A 23,800-nucleotide genomic window follows, 5' to 3' on the forward strand; every position below is an offset into this window, starting at 1 on the left:
TGTTAGAGCCCTCAACAGCATACTGGCACAGCCTTTCATACATGAACACTATTGTGGTTGTTTGTTAGAGCCCCCAACAGCATACTGACACAGCCTTTCATGCATGAACACTATTGTGGTTGTTGGTTAGAGCCCTCAACAGCATACTGACACAGCCTTTCATGCATGAACACTATTGTGGTTGTTGGTTAGAGCCCCCAACAGCATACTGACACAGCCTTTCATACATGAACACTATTGTGGTTGTTGGTTAGAGCCCTCAACAGCATACTGACACAGCCTTTCATACATGAACACTATTGTGGTTGTTTGTTAGAGCCCCCAACAGCATACTGACACAGCCTTTCATACATGAACACTATTGTGGTTGTTTGTTAGAGCCCCCAACAGCATACTGACACAGCCTTTCATACATGAACACTATTGTGGTTGTTTGTTAGAGCCCCCAACAGCATACTGACACAGCCTTTCATACATGAACACTATTGTGGTTGTTTGTTAGAGCCCCCAACAGCATACTGACACAGCCTTTCATACATGAACACTATTGTGGTTGTTGGTTAGAGCCCTCAACAGCATACTGACACAGCCTTTCATGCATGAACACTATTGTGGTTGTTTGTTAGAGCCCCCAACAGCATACTGACACAGCCTTTCATACATGAACACTATTGTGGTTGTTTGTTAGAGCCCCCAACAGCATACTGACACAGCCTTTCATGCATGAACACTAGTGTGGTTGTTGGTTAGAGCCCTCAACAGCATACTGACACAGCCTTTCATGCATGAACACTATTGTGGTTGTTGGTTAGAGCCCCCAACAGCATACTGACACAGCCTTTCATACATGAACACTATTGTGGTTGTTTGTTAGAGCCCCCAACAGCATACTGACACAGCCTTTCATACATGAACACTATTGTGGTTGTTTGTTAGAGCCCCCAACAGCATACTGACACAGCCTTTCATACATGAACACTATTGTGGTTGTTGGTTAGAGCCCCCAACAGCATACTGACACAGCCTTTCATACATGAACACTATTGTGGTTGTTGGTTAGAGCCCTCAACAGCATACTGGCACAGCCTTTCATACATGAACACTAGTGTGGTTGTTGGTTAGAGCCCCCAACAGCATACTGACACAGCCCTTCATACATGAACACTAGTGTGGTTGTTGGTTAGAGCCCCCAACAGCATACTGACACAGCCCTTCATACATGAACTCTAGTGTGGTTGTTGGTTAGAGCCCTCAACAGCATACTGACACAGCCCTTCATACATGAACTCTAGTGTGGTTGTTGGTTAGAGCCCCCAACAGCATACTGACACAGCCTTTCATACATGAACACTATTGTGGTTGTTTGTTAGAGCCCTCAACAGCATACTGACACAGCCCTTCATACATGAACACTATTGTGGTTGTTGGTTAGAGCCCTCAACAGCATACTGACACAGCCTTTCATACATGAACACTAGTGTGGTTGTTGGTTAGAGCCCCCAACAGCATACTGACACAGCCCTTCATACATGAACACTATTGTGGTTGTTGGTTAGAGCCCCCAACAGCATACTGACACAGCCTTTCATACATGAACACTATTGTGGTTGTTGGTTAGAGCCCCCAACAGCATACTGGCACAGCCTTTCATACATGCACACTAGTGTGGTTGTTGGTTAGAGCCCCCAACAGCATACTGACACAGCCCTTCATACATGAACACTATTGTGGTTGTTGGTTAGAGCCCTCAACAGCATACTGACACAGCCTTTCATACATGAACACTAGTGTGGTTGTTGGTTAGAGCCCCCAACAGCATACTGACACAGCCCTTCATACATGAACACAATTGTGGTTGTTGGTTAGAGCCCCCAACAGCATACTGGCACAGCCTTTCATACATGCACACTAGTGTGGTTGTTGGTTAGAGCCCCCAACAGCATACTGACACAGCCCTTCATACATGAACACTATTGTGGTTGTTGGTTAGAGCCCTCAACAGCATACTGACACAGCCCTTCATACATGAACACTATTGTGGTTGTTGGTTAGAGCCCTCAACAGCATACTGACACAGCCCTTCATACATGAACTCTAGTGTGGTTGTTGGTTAGAGCCCTCAACAGCATACTGACACAGCCCTTCATACATGCACACTAGTGTGGTTGTTGGTTAGAGCCCCCAACAGCATACTGACACAGCCCTTCATACATGAACACTAGTGTGGTTGTTGGTTAGAGCCCCCAACAGCATACTGACACAGCCTTTCATACATGAACACTATTGTGGTTGTTGGTTAGAGCCCCCAACAGCATACTGACACAGCCCTTCATACATGAACACTATTGTGGTTGTTGGTTAGAGCCCCCAACAGCATACTGACACAGCCTTTCATACATGAACACTATTGTGGTTGTTGGTTAGAGCCCCCAACAGCATACTGACACAGCCTTTCATGCATGAACACTATTGTGGTTGTTGGTTAGAGCCCCCAACAGCATACTGACACAGCCCTTCATACATGAACACTATTGTGGTTGTTGGTTAGAGCCCTCAACAGCATACTGACACAGCCTTTCATACATGAACACTATTGTGGTTGTTGGTTAGAGCCCCCAACAGCATACTGACACAGCCTTTCATACATGAACACTATTGTGGTTGTTGGTTAGAGCCCCCAACAGCATACTGACACAGCCCTTCATACATGCACACTAGTGTGGTTGTTGGTTAGAGCCCTCAACAGCATACTGACACAGCCTTTCATACATGAACAAGTTAACGGTTGTTGGTTAGAGCCACACTAGCTTGTGTACACAACATATTGAACATGAACACATTTAGAATGGTTTGTTTGCGCCCCTACCAGTGTTATCTTCTTCTGGCCTCTCAAAAAAGACACTAGAAATAAATTGGTATTAGCTTCCTTTTCCATGGAAATGTTTTATGGTGTTAAATATCACAAACTCCTACTTGTAGATATTTCCCCTTTATATGAGGCAACTTTGCAGGACTATTTTCTCTTGTTTTCAGGAGGGCGGGGAGAATGCTGCAATTTTAAAGATTAAAGAATCTATGCAGGAAGAGGCGAAGAGATTTGAAAAAGATGGAGAGCATTCAGAATTCTTCATGTCACAATGATAGTGCAAAAATCAAGCATTCTCACACATATTGTCTCATCATTGAACAGTGATCAATATTCATTGAATGTTGTTCATAAAATGATTATTCATTAATGTATTCATTATCATTAGGATCCATTTGTCTATGCCACATCTCAGAAATAATTGAAAATAATGAGATATCAATTTATTTCATTAATGAAGTCCAAATAAGTATTAATTTCATTTCTGTGTCAAAGATCAAGTCCAAGTGAAGGCGATGCTATTATGATCTATAATTTTACCACTGTTAATTGTAACATCAAGGTTGTATTCACGGTCATTCCAGTAATAAAGTTTTGCTTTAAGTAAGTTTGCTTCAATTGCGGATGTTCTTCGTGTGTAAAGTTATACGCATTGAAAGAACATAGAAAACACTAAACCTTTTTAGTTTGAGATCTGGCATTTCCAAAGTTATTTTTTAATATTTATTAACTTCATATTTTTCTTTGTCATCATGTTAATAACAATTTTGATTTTATTTGATCTTTTTAGCCAACTTGCATGCATTTATTTTATTTAATATTTCCTTTGTATGTGTGGCTCTAGATATTTATTTTGTTGTGTTTTATAAAATCATAGTAATGTTGCTGTTAGTATTGTAAATATGCAGCTAGTAGAGTAGTTGAGAGAATAGGTAACAAATTGAAAAATGGTTATACCATTTTCAAATGTATACTGACAGTTATTGAAAATTCACCAAAATAGAAAACACATTTTCAAGCACATTTGCCATGTGATGACATTTCATTTTTATCAATTATATAAATGAACTAGGATTGTTCCTCCAAAGAATTAATTAAGTAAACATTCCTATCACTAAAAGGAAAAGCCTCTAAATGAACGTTGAAGCCACATGTATAGGCATAGAAATTGCACATTCCGGGCTAGGCGAATGTCGGTTATTTGTGTGACCAGATTTTATACAGTTTTGAAAAATACAAAATTAAATGAATTTGTATACTATCTACAGTCAGATTAAATCAGCGCCAACCCAAAAGAATCTATTCTTTGTTTTTTTATCTCTTTTTCTTCCTCAATTTTCATTATTTTATTTTTTAGTATCTTATCCTACAATTTTTAGTAACACCTTTTTTATAGCACAAAATTCTCAAAGTACGAGCTATTGTGATAGGTTACTGTCTGTCGTCCGTTGTCAACATTTTCCTTCAAACAACTTACCCTCCTAAACCACAAGGCCAATCTTAACCAAATTTCACAGGACTGTACCTTGGACGGTCCTCTTCCAGATTCCTAAAATGCCATGGCAACCAAAATTAAAAATTTAAAAATCTTCTCTTCAGAAACCCCTTGCCAGATTTTAATATAATTTCACAGAAATGTTCCTAAGGTTGACAATATCAAATTCCTTCAAGCCATGTTGCTTTAAAAACTGCAGACAGGGAAACTTTTAGAAAAAAATGAAAATATTCTCAGAAACTGCTGGCCATGTAGGTTGGTTTAAAACTGCTTACAGGGGGCAGGGGTAGTTTTCACTATATGACTAAATTTGCATGTAGTCATTACAGGGTACAGCTTAAGTAAGAAAGACAACTACAGTTGGAAGAGTCAGATGGTGTCTTTGGCAATGTCTCCATTTGGAAATTTTCTGAAACTGCTATGCCCACAGGGCCAGTATTCAATATTTACCTTATTCTTTAACATGCCTCAGTGATTCCATTTAGCATTATTGGTCTGCTAAATATACAGGCCAATCAAAACACTTAGTTTCTAATCTTAAATTTAAGTTCAATCCAAGTTGAATATTGTATATGGCCCCAAAACTTTGGATTTGGAATGTAGCATTATGTAGCTGTTCTTCACCCAAATTGTTCAAATTTTGCCTTAAGGGTTTATACTTATCTTTTAAAATCTTTGATATTTGGAATAATGTTTGGAATGTAGAATTTGTAGTTGTTCTTCACCAAAATTGTTCAAATTATGCCCCCGAGGCCAAAGCTGGTCCCGCTTTAGGGATCTCAGATTTTTTACCATAAATTATTGTTTATAGGACAAACTTTTTCCCCCGGAATTCTTATAAATAAAAAGCCTGCGTTTTATATATAGTTTTAGGCTTTGACATTATTTTTTTCCAAAGCCAATTTCAGGCCTAAATAAGTTTGTTTACATTTAATTTCAAAGGAATGCTACGCACATCCATTGATGGATTTATCCATGGTTTTAATGTTAAAAATCAGGTATGGTCAGCATCAGCAGACAACAACAAAAAAAAATTAATTAATTATTTTTTATTGTCGAAATTTAGTGATGCTTTTACATAGTATGATTCTGTATTAAAAACAAATAGACATGCATCATGTGAAGTGGCATCATTGTGTGAAGGTGGAAATCTCCCTCTTCCTTACGGCCGCTGCCTTACTACCAATACTACAAACTATTGTGATGACAGTGTTGTTTGTCCCATGATACAACATGTTGGAACTACTCAACTTAGGTGTTAAGCACGTTTAAGTACAATGTACGGCTGTTCCATATAGATTTTGCATTAACGACAAGTAATTTGAGGGCTCCATGGAGAGCGACATCGGGATAACTTAATATATTTTATCATTTATGTCATACATGCCATTTCCCCCAGCAGGGGGAAAAATCCCGCGGAATTTTTATCCATGCCCGAGTCTCCCGACAGGAGATAAAAATCCACAAGAATTAAAAAAAAATATTTTTTTTTTAAAGAGATTTTACATCAGCAATAATGACAAAGTAAAACCACAGTATGTGTGTGAAACTGAATGTAAACAAACAGACAACTCCACAAGGGTGAAATGACTGTTTCAAAGTACTTGCGTTTAAAAATACTTTGAAATTTTCCCAACTTTGACCTGCTAAAAAAATCCCCCTGAATATTACCAAAATCCCCCTGAATTTTCACCCTTTCGAAACAAATTCCCCTGAATGGTCTCCAAAAAATATGGCATGTATGTTATGTCCATGTGCTGTACTATTTAATAACCTTTGCCATTTTAACGATTCAATAAAATTCCTGAAAACAATACGGCAGATTCCGACTTTTTTTTACTGAGTCCAATATATGCTTTTAGTGAAAATAAGTTTTTTCTCTTGATTTTTGTCATATAATTTTGCCTGCGTCCTATATAGCAACCTATACACAATGACTTGCGGTATATACTTATGTAGTAAAATCTTTGAAAATCATCTCTAAAACTGCAAGCAACCCTATAATATTTTGTATGTAGATTTATCACCAAATTTTTCAAATTATTGCCCTCTGGTCAAAACTGGCCCTGCCTTGGGTTCCAAGGTTTTCTATATATATATATATATATATATATATATATATATATATATATATATATGTATTGTGAAATCTTTGAAAATCTTTTTCTCTGACACGCAAGCCACAGACCTTTGATATTTTGTATTTGGCCTATGTCGTGGTCCTTTTCCAAATTATGTTCCTATGGTCAATGCTGGGCCTGCCATGGGGGTCTCAGGGTTTTTTATATACTTATATAGTAAAATATTTGGGAATCTTCATTGAAACTGCAAATCCCAGACCCTTGATATTGGTATAAAGCATAATGTAGTGGTTAGTAATTACTTACATCCATAGCACCCAATGACTTTCTTATCAACCACTTATTTACCAAACAACCAATGACTTCCTTAGCAACCTCTTTCTTCTTAAGTAACCAGCCTGGTCCATAGCAACCAATGATTTCCTTTGCAACCAATGAATTGTGTAGCAGCCAATTACTTTCTTAACAACCAATGACCTCCTTTACAACCATTGACTTACTTAGCAACCACTTGCTTCCTTATCAGCTACCTACATTCACAGCATCCATTGTATTCCTTTGCAACCAATGACTTTCTTAGCAAGCACTTTCTTCCTTAGCAACAGTTGGCGTCCATTGCCATCACATCTGTTGTCCCTTAGAACAACCAGCTGATAATGTCTTGACTTCCTTAGAAATATTATTGATTTACAAGGGCCAACCTCCTTAGCAACCATCTAATTACTCGGAAATTACTTACTACATAGGCAAGCAGCAACATCTTTTACAACCACTGCATTTTGATCAGGTGAGCAATATAGGGCCATCTTGGCTCTTTTGTTTTGTAAATGTATAAATAAAAATAACTTGCCAACACCCTCTGATCAAATACTTATATGTTATTATATGTATGTAGTAATGTTATCTTTGTAAAAAAAAAGAGGCTGATTTTAGTCATTTCTGCATTTAGTTATTATACAATTGTGGGCTTGTAAGTTAATAAATATAATGTGATATTCAAGAATGAAAGCAATATTGAATGAAAGAGTTAGCTGAGGTCATCATTGCTTTTATCTGTTAAATATCATTGTCATATTTAATCACTTATTAGTCCATTAGAGCTTAAATGTGTCGCAGGCACATAACGATAACTTTGTCAGGTGGTGAAAGCGCAATGTAAGCGTCATTCTTTCATTTCCGATCAATAATTTTTGAATGACATATATTGTAGTCTTTAAACTCTATATTCACATTGATCATGGTCAGTATATGGCCTCAATTGCTGTTTGGGTCAGAAGGTCAAAGATCGAGGTCTTATATGTTTCAATTTGTATATTCATTTTTTGAAATTAAAAGTGTTCTGTATAAATAACTTTTTTCCTTTATTATGCTGGAGTCCTGACACTTAAACTGAAAGTATAAAAAAAAATGCTATTTTAAGCTAAGTCTATTTTTAGCATACAGTCATTTAAGTCTACATGAGTGAAGTCTATTTTTAGCCAAGCTTACATGTATGTAAAATCACAATTGCTTGTGAAGGTTTGTTCAAATTATGCCCCCCCCCCCCCCCCCCCCCCCCCCCAAGGAGATTGTGTGGCAAATGCAAACGACCTCGGGGACGTTGGCGGAGGCCCAGGGAAGAGTTCTCTTTTCTTTGTAAGGGACGGCCCCCCCCCCCCCCCCCCCCCCCCCCCCCCCCCTCCTTAAATTAAGAAATGTTAAAAACCTTTTTGTCTGAAACCACTATGCAAATCCTTGCTATTTTGAACAAGGCTTTATTTAGTGGTCCACTACCATGGTTGTTCAAATTATGCCCCTTGGGTCAAAACTGGCACTGCCCTGGGTGTCACTATTTTCCTAGAGACTTATTTAAGAAATATTTTCAAAACCTTGTTTCAAACCACAAGGCCCATACCTTTGATATTTGTTGTGGAGCATCATATGATGCAACTGAAAACATTTGAAATAATGCCCCATGGGCAAAAGCTGGCCCCACCCCTTTTGACTTACTTATTAATTTTTAAAGCTACAGTAATGAAATTTTGACCATTTGAACAGTTTAGCAAACAAGCATTAATGTTGTCCTCGGATGTCCTTGACTTTGACCTTTGACCGACTTTTTATTTTTAAAGCTACAGAAATGAAATTTTGACGATGAGTACAGTTATGAAAGCAAATATTTTTTACCCTCAGATTACCTTTACTTGGCTCATATTAAAATAGTTCATGCAACTAATCTGCTTACAACACTTCCTGTCCTCAGATGTTGAATGTGCAGCGTTTTCAGCTAACCCAAACACTATAAGTGAACTATATATTTGTTGCCTATTACTCAAACGTACATGCTCTGGATTGAAAATGACCACACGAGCCATGCCAGTAGAGCATAGGCCCTTTTGGGCCTCTTGTTTGTCAAAATTTATATGCCATTCTAAATTTATTTTGCTGAATTTTTTATTAAATATGTGGAAACAGTTGAGTGCTTTTAATATTTGAACAGAAATGAAACAAAATAATGTCATAACTGGATTGGTAATGATCAGCAGAAAGTCAACCTCGCAAATAGATGTGCATGAAATTAAGATTAATAATTACAATCTTTATTGACGAATTACATTTTGTCTTTCAAATGTTCAATGCTGTTCAATGCACAATTTTACAAATGAAAAGCTTGATTTCTTTTTATAAATATCTTAAATGGTGGTGAACATAACTGAGAGGCCTCATAGATGCGCAAGTGCCCTGTGCCACATGAATGAAGGGGATCTGTTGGGAAAATACTCACAAACCAGACATAACCTCACAAGCACTTAAAATTTCTTTGATCGAGACCAGTGAGCTGTCAACTAGTCTAAATTTGTGGAAATTCTACTTTTTATTGTGTTGCCTAAGAAATATTCAAGTATATATTATCGAATAAAGCTTATTGGAGGCGGGGGTAGTTTTCACTATATGACTTAATTGTGCATGTAGTTATTTCAAGGTACAGCTTAAGTAAGAAACCTGGTGACAGGGTTTGTGGGCATAAAGTCTTGGTCAAGTTCGATAATGGGAAAGATCCCTTTTAAAACTTCAGAGTAAAACTCCCTTTAATATTAACAAATAGTAGGTTTATGTCTTGCATGCAGACAATTTCTTTATTATTTATTATCCAATCATGATAAGATTATTTGACATTGTGGTCATATTTTTTTAAGTTTATGCTCTTTATATGTTAAAATATAGTGGGCTTATTATGTCTTGTGCCGATATTTTTGATCCAATCATGATTAAATTTGGTGAAAGTGTTTATAGACATGATATCTCGGTCAAATTTGATTGTTATAAATCTTTTTTCTACACTTTTTATCACCTCAATAATTCATGACATTTTACACCTGATACATTAAAATTTGTATTATAATTGGTTTGACAATGATGGGCTCTCCAAAAACAGGAGACACATCCAATTTCTGAAAAATTCTAGTTTATTTTATGAGTGTTAAGTGCTTACCTTTTAAATTTTTTCTAAAGAACCTCAACTTGATTCAGTGATTTAAAATGGATTAAAATGTAGTTAATTTTATAAATGCTGGTCAACATTTTACCATAAGAGAGTTGCTGTTTTCTGCGATCTACTTTGGAGGATCAAAAATACCTTGTTCAAATTTCAGCAGATGTACATTTTGTATAAAAACTCATTATATTTATTGCATCCTTCACTATAAATGCACTGTTATTTTTGAACATATTTTTATCAATATGAAATCTTGATTGTTGATCTTCAGTATGTTTTAAGGCAGTTTATTGCAGTATAATGAGCTGTGTAATAAATAAGCTTTAATTGTATTTGTATTTCAAAGCCGTGGTTTCATCAGCATTGGTATTGTTGTTTTGCAAAAGTTTAGGCCTAGGCTGTAATCCAGAAATGTTTAGATATTAATATGAAACTTAGAACACATGCTTCCTGTGAGAATATGTGCAAGTGTAGCACTTCCTATCACTCTGGCTCAATTATATGTCAAGTTATGCCTCTTGATCAATGGATAAAAATGGACAAGCTTTGCCATCCCCTTGTGGTGTTTTTGTTAAAATGTTATTTATGATATCATGTTGTTGTAAACAGTCATTCACATTTCCACATTTGGCTTGTGTCCGATACATATATAATTGCCAAAAAATATATTTGTAGAATGTTTGTCTTATAGTTATTTTGTGTACAGAAAATAAAACTCTAGTAAAATATTTACAGCTGATCAAAAACTATAGTTCAATCATCACATTCCTTTTTTCTGAATCTTGTTATAGTGTACATACACTTGTTTTAGCAATAATGTTTATTTATTGTATGTTTAGAATTATTTATACGATTGTTAGGTTTTAAGAGGAAATATTTTAGATTTGTTCACTCAGTATTGTCATTGTTAGCAATATTTTGTTCTCTTTTTACTAGTCTAAACCCAATAAACCAGTTTTTACCTGATGCTTAAGATTAATTTGCAATAGTTATGACATAAGCTTCAATTTAGGCTGAGTTTTTTATGGATAGTATAGAACAATATCTAGGCAAAATATCAAATACCTTAATGCGTAAGCAATGAATACAATTTGCTATGCAATGACCAAATCTTCATTATAATGGTCGGTCTTTGCTTCATGAATTTGATTTTGCGATTATTTCATTCACATTTTCTTAACTTCACATTTGTTCAATATAGAGTACTAGGTACACAATTAATTTTGACAAGAAAAACCATGCTCGATTTCACATGCAATTTAATGGTACAAATGACTTCTTATTTGCTGTGAAAACAAGAATTGCAACATAAGTACAAATGCGAACATGTCCTGTTTGTTGTCGCGGTAAAATGGTCCTATTTTAGTAAATAATCATTGATTGATACTTATGATGTACTATTTATCTCGGGTGTATGAGCTTTCAACAGCATAAATATTTTGACAAATTGCTTCTGCACACGCACATTTGCTAGACTTTGACTTTTGACATCTATTTTGGGGTCCTATAATCATTATACAGGTATGTTTTGTATAAATATTATATAAACTGTTATATACAGTTTGCTATAGTTCAGCAGCTTTATTTATGATGACTTTCATCTGGAAACACAAACATGTTGAATGTAGTGTTGTGCCAATGATCGATTATAATCGACAATTGAAGGGAAAGGCCTATGTTGGCGACAATCAATAGTGAAATTTGAACAACCAATTATAGAAACAAGGGATGTAAACGCTGCCAACTAATTTACTTATTTCTGGTTTATGCTAGTTTATGTTGAAATGTTAAGGTGTTACTATGTTAAGTTATGTACTCATATTCTAAAAAAATGTCTGTTTGCTGTAACATACTGAAAAAAAGATGGGTCGGTAGGTAGGGTTTTTTAGCTCACCTGAGCATGAAGTGCTCAAGTTGAGCTATTGTGATCGATCTGTGTCCGTCGTCGTCGTCCGTCGTCAACAATTTGACTGTTAAATCTTATGGCAGTTGGTCAGAATGTTACCCTCAATAAAATCTTGGATGAGTTCGATATTGGGTCATCTGGGGTTAAAAACTAGGTCACCAGGGAAAAGCTTGTTAACACTATAGAGGTCACATTTATGACTGTATCTTCAGGAAACTTGGTCAGAATGTTAATATTGATACTCTCTAGGTCAAGCTTGATTCTGGTTTATGTGCGGTCACAAACTAGGTCACCAGGTCAAATTGAAGGAAAATCTTGTTAACACTCTAGAGGTGTTATTTATGACTGTATCTTCATGAAAGTTGATCAGAATGTTTATATTAATAATCTTTACGTCAAGTTTAAATCTGGGTCATGTGCGGTCAAAAACTAGGTCACCAGGTCAAATCATAGGAAAAGCTTGTTAGCACTCTAGAGGTCACATTTATGACTGTATGTTCATGAAACTTAGTCAGAATGTTTATATAAATTAGCTTTAGTCCAAGTTCGAATCTGGGTCATGTGCGCTCAAAATCTAAGACACCGGGTCCCAATTTCTCGAAACTTCTTAAGCTTAACAGCCTTTAGTCGCTTATTTCAATTAGCCAAAATACATACTGAAACTGGATTTTGATAAATGAAAAATGGTTGATGCTGATAATCATACAGATTAATCCTACATAGTTTCTAAAAATTCTTGAAGAAGTAAATATAACACATTTTATAGAACAACAAAAATAGTGAGATTAGCTTAATCCTGTTATAAGGGACTTAAGAAGTTTCGAGAAATTGGGGCCAGGTCAAATTATAGGAAAAGTATTTTAACACTCTAGCAGGCACATTTATGACCATATGTTCATGGAACTTGATCAGAATGTAATTGTTGATGATCTTTACTGGATCAGGTGAGCATTTCAGGGCCCTCTTGTTTTTTTTGTGTTTTTTTTCTTTATTCTTGTTTTAATATGTCAGATTGATCCAATATTCATTTGTATTTCAGGTGAATTATTTTAAAAAGAATATAAATTATAGATTTAAACTTTCTGCCATAAACAAGCTAAAACTGCTAGCTTGACAGCCATTGTACATGTATTTCAGTTGTAGAATGCATCCTTTTGAAGGGCAAGGCATGGGTTCGACTCCCAGCGGTGGCAACATTATGTGCAATTTTGAGCAATGTCAGTGTGTTCATCAGGGACGCAGTTCATCTTAACACTTTGCAAATATAACCCAGTGAAAAAGTGAATCAAATAACATTGAGACAATTTATTTTTGGCAAATGTTTTAAACAAAACTTTCAAAATGCATACTTTTTGTAGTAATATAACACGATATTATTGCACAAACTATTTTAAAATAGACTGTGTAATATTATCAAGTTGTATTACAATTAAATGTACATGACAACTATTATAAAATAAAATGCTGTTACAACAAGAACTGGCAAGAATCTCCACAAAACATATATAAATAAATACTTTGAATGATAAATGACTAGAATCAATGACTAAACCATTTAACTCTTAGAGCCCTGTCAGAATTGTACAGGTCTTTGGGACCAGTGTAGACCCAAGGTACAGTACCTTCATTAAATAGATTCCACAACTTATTTTTTTTTAAACAATGTCCAGTGTTTTAAAAATATCTGCTCTATTAGATCCACTGTTCATTCTGTAAAAATCTCAAGCACGATGAAAATAATCAATATAACTTTTAATATTAACCTTCTCTTATTTCCTTTTCTGGACTTGACTAAACTACGGTGGTTAAAAAATTCCCAGAGTCAAAATATGTTCATACTCTGACGAACATATTATTTAGTTAATGCATCTTCGTTATGTAAGCCAATGCATCCTTGTCAAATTCCAATATGCACCAGCGAGTGTTTAGTTGCAACGACATCTTTCTAACTTTAACTTTCAGTTTCTTTTTCACGTTTATCTTTTTTCCAGAAGTGAACAAAAACATTCAACGTTCCTATTGCCAATATTGCAGCATAGTATTTTTCATAAATGGCATAACCATAACCATACAATACTGTTTTGTTAAAGAACAAAATATATCTTAGCATTGTTGTTTTTCAAAACCATCGCACTTTTTAATAGCAAAAAAGCGAAAAATCTCGGGTCAAAACTGACGCATACTACAAATGTATGATGCGTCAACTTAGGGTCATTTATGATTTCTGTGCGTCAAAACCCGGGAGCTCGGGTCAATTGAAAGCCCTGCAATTAAATTAAGCTTTTTGCCATTGTTTCAACTTGTCAAACGGGAAACATTTGTAACTATGCGACGAGTTCGTACACTACTAAATTATTTAAATTATCGTTGTCATCACAGGCCAGAGATTGCTTAAAATCTGACTTTTTCGAAAATTGCGGTCGGTGGTAAATAATTACGGTCGGTCGGGTTACAGGAAACAGACATATATCATTTTTTTTAAGGCCTTATTGCAAATTTTATTTTTAATTTAACTGCTAAAGGATTGGTTCTCAACTTCTCGTGTTTGTAGTTTAAAAGTGCTTTTTACCTCGACTATTCAAAGAATAAGGAGAGCTATCCTAGTCACCTGGGTGTTGGCGTAACCACTTATGTTAAAGTCTGCGTACCACCTCAAATATTTTCAAAGTCCATTGACATATGGCTTTGAAACTTTGCACACTTGTTCACCATTATGCCCCCAACCTATACACAGGAGGAGGTAACTATCAATCAATTTGACAAAAAATAGTCGAGGGCGCTTTCTCTGTGACAGCTCTTGTTAAAACATGTTACTGTTTTCTTCTTACCATGTAAGAATTTAGTTATCTCTGTTTTCTGAAAGTTCATGTAAAACATATAGAATATTCAATTGCTTGTACTTGTTACTGACTGATTATTGAAAAGAAATTGATATCTTTCTTTGTGTTTATTTTACACATTTATGAAATACTAAATGTAAGACAAAAATTAGAGCCTGTGGTCTCATGTTCTGTATTAGTAACTTGTAAACACTAAAAGATAGTCAGGTTCCATACATGCCATATCCCCGGGCGAGGGGAAAAATCCCCTGGAATTTCGATCCATCCCCCGGTCTTTTTTTTGTCTTTTTTTTTTGGAAATTTTACATCGAGCAATAATGACAAAGTGAAACCACAGTGTGTGAGTGAAACCCTCCAAAATTAATTTGTAGTAATTATCAAAGGCAAAGAAATATTACTCTTTTGTAAGGGAGAAATTAATAATATTTATTCTATTCTCTTATTGTCTGAAAGTCATCAAAGCTGATAGAATTAAGCACAATTTTTTTAAAGACTTTGGATGAAGGTAAATTTAATTTAATTGTCTCGAAAACATATTTTTCCAATGACATATTTTGTTCTGCAAGTGTATTACAGTATGACATGACAAGTGTATCCTAAAAATATGATAAATCATGAGATAAAATAATTCTGTATAATGAAAAAGTAAGAGGTTTTCAAAGCAAACGATATGTGAATACACTTTTTGATACTTGCGTCTAAAAATACTTTAAAATTTCGCCAACTTAGACCTGCTAAAAAAATCCCCCTGAATTTTCAGCCTTTTGAACAAATCCCCCTGAATGGTCTCCAGAAAATATGGCATGTATGCGTTCTGAATAAATAATGTAATTTATACAAAGAAATGTACAAACAATATTGCAAAGGAACATTGGTGCTTAAAACTGGTGCATGCACTGTATCTGTATGCCTTAAATATGATGACCAAAGATAATTAAATAATGATTAAATCGATTAATAATCGATCATTGATTGGTTTCTTAAATCGATTATCGACAGTATTTTTTCTGTTCGATTCCCAACACTAGTTGAAAGCCACCGTGCACTCTACAATCTAAAATGTCAAAGTATAATTGCTTAACATACAAAGCTGAATGTTAATTTAAAAAAAAAAAATTTACATTTTGTCCTATCAATACAATCAGAAGCATTCGTCCAATCATCAATCAATTTGGTCAGAGTGTGTATGAGCATAATATCCTGGACAAGTTAGACAGTAAGTGGCCCCAAGATGTTGTAAAGCAAACACCAGTGGAAACAGAATTCAACTTGTCACTCGATAGGTCACCTTGTCTACCTTGACAACGAGCATGACACGTTTTGTGGTAACATTGCAATTCTTGTTTATTCACAGTGTGATTGTTGGCTGGAGTGTTTATGCATGTCATTTGACAATATTGTTTGAAAATATGCAAGTCAGTATGCAATAAATATTCTTCAGTCATGAACTTCATTTTCAGCCAATTAAATATGTGCCATCCTTAAAGACTTATTTCTTTGCAGTGGCCTGCCAGACCAACCAAAAGGTTCAAACTAAATGTTTTCAACCCCAACAAATGAATCTATTATGAATATTATAAATGAATCTATTATGTTGTCTTGTATAAATCATCATTGTATTATGAAAACTACTTCACAATCCTCTGAAGGGCAGGGTTGGGTCACTCTCAACATCTTTAGTTTAGGGATAGCATCATAAGTAAATCCAAGATGAATAAGCTCTAATTTTCATGAAGAACTATATAAAAGTGTCTGACTGAACACAGCAAAAGGTAAAAATACCAATATCAAATTGTTTTAAATTTGTTTCCTTTAACTGATCCTCATTCTTGAACAATGTTGAATTTATGAATGTTTGTAAATGTTACTTTATGCGATGGTAATGTGTACGTAGTATGTGCGTCCGTGCGTCTGTAAACAATTGCTTGTGAACACAATACAGTCTTCAGTTTTGATTGTATCTCGATGAAACTTGTACATTATCTAGATATCCATTAGAGCTCGGTTCCTTTCGAAAACCAGCCAGATCTGCCCATGCATGCCTAGATTATGGGCCTTGATAGTATAAAAAATGCTATTGTGTAAACAATTGCTTGTGAATATGATACAGTGTTCAGTTTTGATTGTACCTCGATGAAACTTGTACAGTATTTAGATATCCATTAAAGCTGGGTTCCTTTTGAAAACCAGCCAGATCCGCCCATGCATGCCTAGATTATGGGTCTTGAAAGTATAAAAAAATGTTATTTTTAGCCAAGTCTACATGAGCGAAGTCTATTTTAGCCATGTTTACATGTATAGTCACAATTGCTTGTAAATGTTTGTTCAAATTATGCCCCTGGGGTCATAACTGGCCAGGCCCAGGGTTCACAGGTTTGGTATACTTAAATTGGGAAATGTTAAAAACCTTTTTGTCTGAAACAGCTATGTAGATCCTTGCTATTTTGAACAAGGCTTTATTTAGTAGTCCACTACCATGGTTGTTCAAATTATGCCCCTATGGTCAAAACTGGCACTGCCCCGGGGGTCACAAGTTTCCTAGAGACTTATTTTCAAAATCTTCTTGTTTCAAACCACAGGGCCCATACCTTTGATATTTGTTGTGGAGCTATATATGATGACTGTCTAGCAAAACATTTGAAATTATGCCCCTTGGGCAAAAGCTGGCCCCACCTTTTTTATTTACTAAATTTTTAAAGCTACAGGAATGAAATTTTGACCATGTGCACAGTTTTGCAAACGAGCATCAATGTTGTCCTCGGATGTCCTTGACTTTGGCCTTCTTGACCAACTCTTTTATTTTCAAAGCTACAGAAATGAAATTTTGACCATAAGTACAGTTTTGAAAGAAAATATTTTTTACCCTCAGATTACCTTTACTTGGCACATATTAAAATAGTTCATGCAACTAATCTGCTTACATCACTCCCTGTCCTCAGATGTTGAACATGCAGCATTTTTTTAGCTAACCCAAACACAAAAAGTGACTTATATATTTGTTGCCTATTACTCATACGTACATGCTCTGGATTGAAAATGACCACAAGAGCCATGCCAGTAGAGCATAGGCCCTCTTGGGCCTCTTGTTGTTAAATTTATGCTATTAAAATGGATTTTATTGTTGTTTTATATCTATATATATATATATATATATACAAATATGATTGGTTTAAACTACGATATGTTCAAACACATATCAACATCTCATGGATATTTGAAGTCCGAAACTTGTCTGTGTCCTAACTATGAATGTGAAATCAAAATAAACATATATTTCTTGCGATGATAACATATTTTCTTTGATGTATCAAACAAAGCTGAAAAAGCTTCTGTCTCCACATACATATAGAAATATGTCCACATATGTATGCTGGCTTCTATAGGTCCACTTATTTATGCTGGCTTCAATAGGTCCACATATGTATGCTGGCTTCTATAGGTCCAAATATGTATGCTGGCTTCTATAGGTCCACATATGTATGCTGGCTTCTATAGGTACACATGTGTGCTGGCTTCTATCAGCACACACATATATGTATGCTGGCTTCAATAGAAGTTAAGATTTAATTATTTTATATAAATATACAGTTTTGAACCTTTTTTATTGAATGTCAAATATGCATCAGACATTTATATGCATGTTTAATTATGCTAATTAATTCCTGATATATTGTTTTTGCCCTAACCATCAGTCAGTCCCTACGTCCTACTTCGTTTCCACTCTATAATTTGAGAGCATTAATACCTAGAAACGTCATACTTAGTAGGCAGGTTGGTCATGACCAGTAAATGACCCCTATTGATTTTGAGATCAGCAATATGTTGATGGTGACCAAAAGCTGAAAAACGGTTTCCGCTCAATAACTAAAAAACACTTGCAACCAGGACCTTCATTCTTGGAATGCCAGTTGGTCATGACTAGAAGTAAATGACTATTATTTATTTTGGGATCAGTAGGTCAAAGGTCAAGGTCATTGAGACCTTGAGTTGAAAATAAAACAACGGTTTTTAGCCAAATAATGAAAGAATGCTTGCACCTAGGAACATCATACTTGGTATGCCAGTTGGTCCTGACTAGTTGATGACCACTCTTGATTTTGAGATCAGTAGGTCAAAGATCAAGGTAGTGATATCGGTTGCAGTGACCTTGAGGTAAAAATGACTAGTTGATAACCATAAAGATTTTCAGGCCAGTAGGTCAAAGGTCATGGTGACCTTGAGGTTAAACAACAGGTTTCTGCGAAATAACTAAAGAACTCTTGGGCCCAGGAACATCATACTTGGTTTGCTAGTTGTTCTTGATAATTAGATGACCCCTATTGATTTTGATGTCAGTAGGTCAAGGTCGACAGTGTCCTTCAGGTGGAAAACAATTTGTTGGTCATCAGTCCGTATGTCACACTTATTTCCATTCAATAACTAAAAAATGCTTGGACCCAGTAACTCGTACTTGGTATGCAGGTTGGTCATGACCAGTAGATGACCCCTATGTTTGTTCGTCTGCCGTCCAAAAGTACAAATTTCATGTCCATCATTGATTATTTCTCACATAGGACCACACTATAGGAAGACAAGTGCTTTTTCATAAAGGCATCTCTAGTTTTTAGCTCACCTTGAGCACTTTAATGTGATCGCCCTGTGTCGGTCGTCCGTCTTCGTTGTCCGTCTTCAACAATTTGACTGTTAACACTCTAGAGGTCACAATTTGGGCACAATCTTAATGAAACTTGGTCAGAATGTTACCCTCAATAAAATCTTGGACGAGTTCGATATTGGGTCATCTGGGGTTAAAAACTAGGTCACCAGGTCAAATTAAAGGAAAAGCTTGTGAACACTCTAGAGGTCACATTTATGACTGTATCTTTAGAAAACTTGGTAAGAATGTTAACATTAATAATCTGTATCTGGGTCATGTGCGGTCAAAAACTAGGTCACCAGGTCATATTGAAGGAAAAGCTTGTTAGCACTCTAGAGGTCACATTTATGACTGTATCTTCATGAAAAGTGGTCAGAATGTTTATATTGATAATCTTTAAGTCAAGTTTAAATCTGGGTCATGTACGGTCAAAAACTAGGTCACCAAGTCAAATCATAGGAAAAGCATGTAGGCACTGTTAGAGGTCACATTTATGACTGTATGTTTATGAAACTTAGTCAGAATGTAAAATTGATGAGCACTATGCCAAGTTCGACTCTGGGTCATGTGCGGTCAAAAACTAGGTCACCAGGTCAAATTAAAGGAAAAGCTTGTCAACAAGCTAGAGGTCACATTTATAAATGTTTCTTCATGAAAGTTAGTCAGAATGTTTATATTAATAATCTCTAAATCAAGTTTAAAATCTTGGTCATGTGCGGTCAAAAACTAGGTCATTAGGTCAAATCATAGGAAAAGCTTGTTAGCACTCTTGAGGTCACATTTATGACTGTATGTTTATGAAACTTAGTCAGAATGTTTATATTGATTAGCTCTAGGCCAAGTACGAATCTGGGTCGTTGTCAAAAACTAGGTCACCAGGTCAAATTTAAGGAAAAGCTTGTTAACACTTTAGAGGTCACATTAATGACTGTATCTTCATGAAAGTTTGTCAGAATGTTTATATTAATAATCTCTTTATTGATCAGAATGTTATTCTTGATGATCTTTAGGTAGAGTTTGAAACTTGGTAATCAGAGGTCTAAAACCCACTGTGCGGGAAGGGACACCGGATATAGCTCAAAAAGTGATAAGTAAACAGACAATTATGCAGTTGTTTTAATTTACCAGAGGTAAGATCTTGCTGTGTTAACGTATATCTACCGTATCCACAAATGAAGCAAGTGTTTGAACTAATAGCATAATGCTAAATTTGGCCTATGGTATACTTTAAAGTGCTTACGATTTAGCAGACCTCGTTAAATGTTTCTTCAAATCTGAGATGATCACCTCAAAACTTACTGAATTTCGACAAGTATTGTTATTTTTAGGAAATATATCGAATAAATAAATAAATCTCATTCCCTACTGGTGACTTTCTGTTTGCAAAAACATACCTACTTGATTTACAAAGCAATATTATATATATGAATAGCAAACACCATATAAATTCTATGGCCATATGTTTTGTGTTACTCAATAAATCAGATTACCGGCGTATTTCAAATATTTAGATATTGATGCTTGTGAAAAACAATATCATGGTTGACTAATATGTATGAATGAAACAGTTTTAAGTGCATACAGATACAAAGAACAACAACATGTTGGACAACATCGAACAATTTCCCTTGAGCTCGCGTATAGATAAATGGCCGTAATCATTATCACAATCTCGTTTTTCTAAATACATCGTTACTATCCTCAGTCCACTTAATAGCTATCCCCTGTGCAGTTATTTATTTGCTTCATCTATCCCCAGTACACTGCCAGGGCATCAAAAGGTATGGATATCTCTGTAACAACAAGAGATATCATATTGATATTTTACACATTACTAGATTATGTAATTACAATGAAATCGTTCGATTCAGTTTTTATTTTTATTTTCAATTTGTTGATTTATGTTTGAAATCGTACCACATACATGAACATTTGTGAGCGATCATGCAACTTTCGGCGAGAATTGGGCTATTATACAAAAGAAGAGACACATTTCCATCATAGTCGTATATTGCAAAGTATCAAGTAATTTTAAACTCTTCGATTTTGTTAAATATATCACCATAAAATACAAAAAATGATAGAAAACTGTCCATGTGTCAAAATCAAACGCTTATCGATTGATCACTTTTTGAGCTATATCCGGTGTCCGTTCCCACACAGTGAAACCAGGCCACTAGGGCAAATCATAGAAAACTTTGTATACACTGTAGAGGTTACATTCTCTCTTTGATTGCCACGAAACTATGTCAGAATGTTTGTGTTGATGAAGTCTATGTCAAGTTTGAAACTGGGTAACCTGAGTTCAAACACTAGGTCACAAAGTCAAATATTAATCCACTGTTGAGGCCATATTTTCTACTTTATCTATATGAAACCTGGTCAGAATATACTTATTACAGCTAGGTAAGGTTTGCAACTGGGTCATCCGTGATATTAAAAAAATCTGTGATATTAAAAAAAAAACTAGGAAGGATCTAACCCCCTGTCACAATTGCCCTTGCCCTGAAACACTTATTTCACACTTGAATTGGATCAGGTGAGCGATACAGGGCCTTCAGGGCCCTCTTGTTTAATAATTCAAATAATTTGATGATGGTAGCATGTGTCAGAAGGAAGAGTTTGAGGTTGTTATTTGAATTCACTATTGTTTTAGCTGAGAAAGATGTATGTCTATATGTGCAACGAATGATTTATGGAAAATTAAAATCTTTGAAAGTGTAGCTACTTTCATTTTTAATTTGGTAAATATTGTATACAGTTTGAGGAATTTACAGTATTTTCATAATGGTTTTGAAAGACATTTTCTGACATTTAAACCGCTTAACTATACCTATAGCACAAAACCTGAATGAAATGTTTTATTTCATTCAGGTTTTGTGCCATGTATTACACATGTAAATACCATCACATTGAGAAAGAGTTGTCTTTCTTTTTTTTTTTTAGATAGCATCCTATTATTATATATTTCAACTTAATAATTTTCATGTCTTGAACATGATTAAACACATGCAAATAATGCTTATCTATTTCATTGTTTGGGGTTTATGAAAATTTCTATTTTAATCAGTTTATTACCATAAATAGCAACATATTTGATATTTGCATACACTTGATTGAAACTATATTTTGTTAATATCAGGATGGTTATTGCAATGACATTTAAACATCAAGTGTGTCTTTAAAACAATTTGTTTTGTTATTTTCTGATTTAATATTATATATATGAAATGTTTGATACCAATTAATTAAAATCAATGTTTAGTTTGGAATAGTAAAGATAAACTCTACATTTTAAACTTGAATGAAAAAATTATCACCCATTGTTTGTGTTAAATATTCACTTGGTACATGTTTTGTTAAGACAACATTCATTTTATTCTCACAATTGATTAATGGGAAATATATTTCTTGATGCGCCACTTGTTACAACTTCAGGTGGGATGTCTGGTTTTCATCATAGTCACATGCCTAGCAAATGTTAATGAAGCATTTTTTCTCTGCAAAATGTACAAATGTTAACAATTCAGCATTTCATTAAGTGGAGTACAACTGACTTATAAGTAGTGTGCCTATAGCGCATGGTGTGTTGATGTATACTATATGACGCACACTTCTTTCTGATCATTATACAGCATACGAATAATTCCAAACATTTCAAACTGACTACTCTTCAACCCACCTGACTCGTCACTTGTGCACAAAAATGTGTGAAACTAAACCCTATCAATACTAGTCAACAAATTTTATAAAGCATTCCTTTCTTACATATTGGGTTGAGATCCATCACGACTCCCGTAAAGTATTGTAATCATTCTTTCCTAAACACCAAACTTCAATCAATGTTGTTCATTTATCCCATCGCACCACATGAATGCCTTACGAGTATGATCTAAATACAGACAGGTTGTTTGGGGACATTTCATGAAATATTAAAAGGAAATTGTGTAGGAACTGTGTGACAGGTAATGTTCAAGTTCGGGGGGAATGCGTTAATAATGTTTGTTCATTCAATACATGTGTACTTTAAAACGTTTTTTTCTTTCACTAGTCTAGTTAGAAAGATTAACTTTTGGAACAAATAAGTCAACAGGAAGATATCATTTAACTGTGGTTTAGAATTTATTTACCCAAACGTAGCCATATTTGCCATGTTTTTTTTTTTCATTAGATCTTGTTAAAAAATGTGTAGCTAATTTGTTCTACATAAAGTACGAAGTCCAAAAAAATACAAGTTTAATGAGGAGTGTACAAAAATTGTGTTTGTTAATTGAATGATACATTTTAACATCTTTGTTTTCAGGTAATTGCAAAACAACTTCTCTGTTACATAATGTTTTATTATGTGTATTTATCATATTTTCTGAACATAATAATCACCTCTTTCTGATTTAAGTTCGTTATATTTAAAGATTTTTGTGCATATACTGTAAAATTCATTTCATGTTGTATGTATACAAACCGCAATGATTCATAATATATAAATATATATTAAATAAAG

General features: G+C 34.9%; 1 protein-coding gene across 7 annotated transcripts in view; it reads left to right on the forward strand.

Moving 5' to 3' along the window:
- The window catches only part of LOC128213523 (single-stranded DNA-binding protein 3-like), a 130,574-nt gene that overhangs the window by 94,785 nt on the left and 11,989 nt on the right, over window positions 1–23,800 (forward strand). For 4 of the 7 annotated variants that reach the window (XM_052919308.1, XM_052919303.1, XM_052919304.1 and 1 more), the window contains one exon: window positions 3,034–6,175. The exons of the other annotated variants lie outside the window; for them this stretch is intronic. Coding sequence is in view for 3 of the 4 variants with exons in the window: in XM_052919303.1 (XP_052775263.1) it covers window positions 3,034–3,141 (108 nt within the window). In the remaining variant the exon portion in view is untranslated. Of the gene's footprint in view, window positions 1–3,033; window positions 6,176–23,800 lie in introns of those variants that run through there. 7 annotated transcript variants of the gene reach the window in all.

This window comes from Mya arenaria, chromosome 13 (genome assembly GCF_026914265.1).
Source record: "Mya arenaria isolate MELC-2E11 chromosome 13, ASM2691426v1".
Taxonomy (NCBI): domain Eukaryota; kingdom Metazoa; phylum Mollusca; class Bivalvia; order Myida; family Myidae; genus Mya; species Mya arenaria.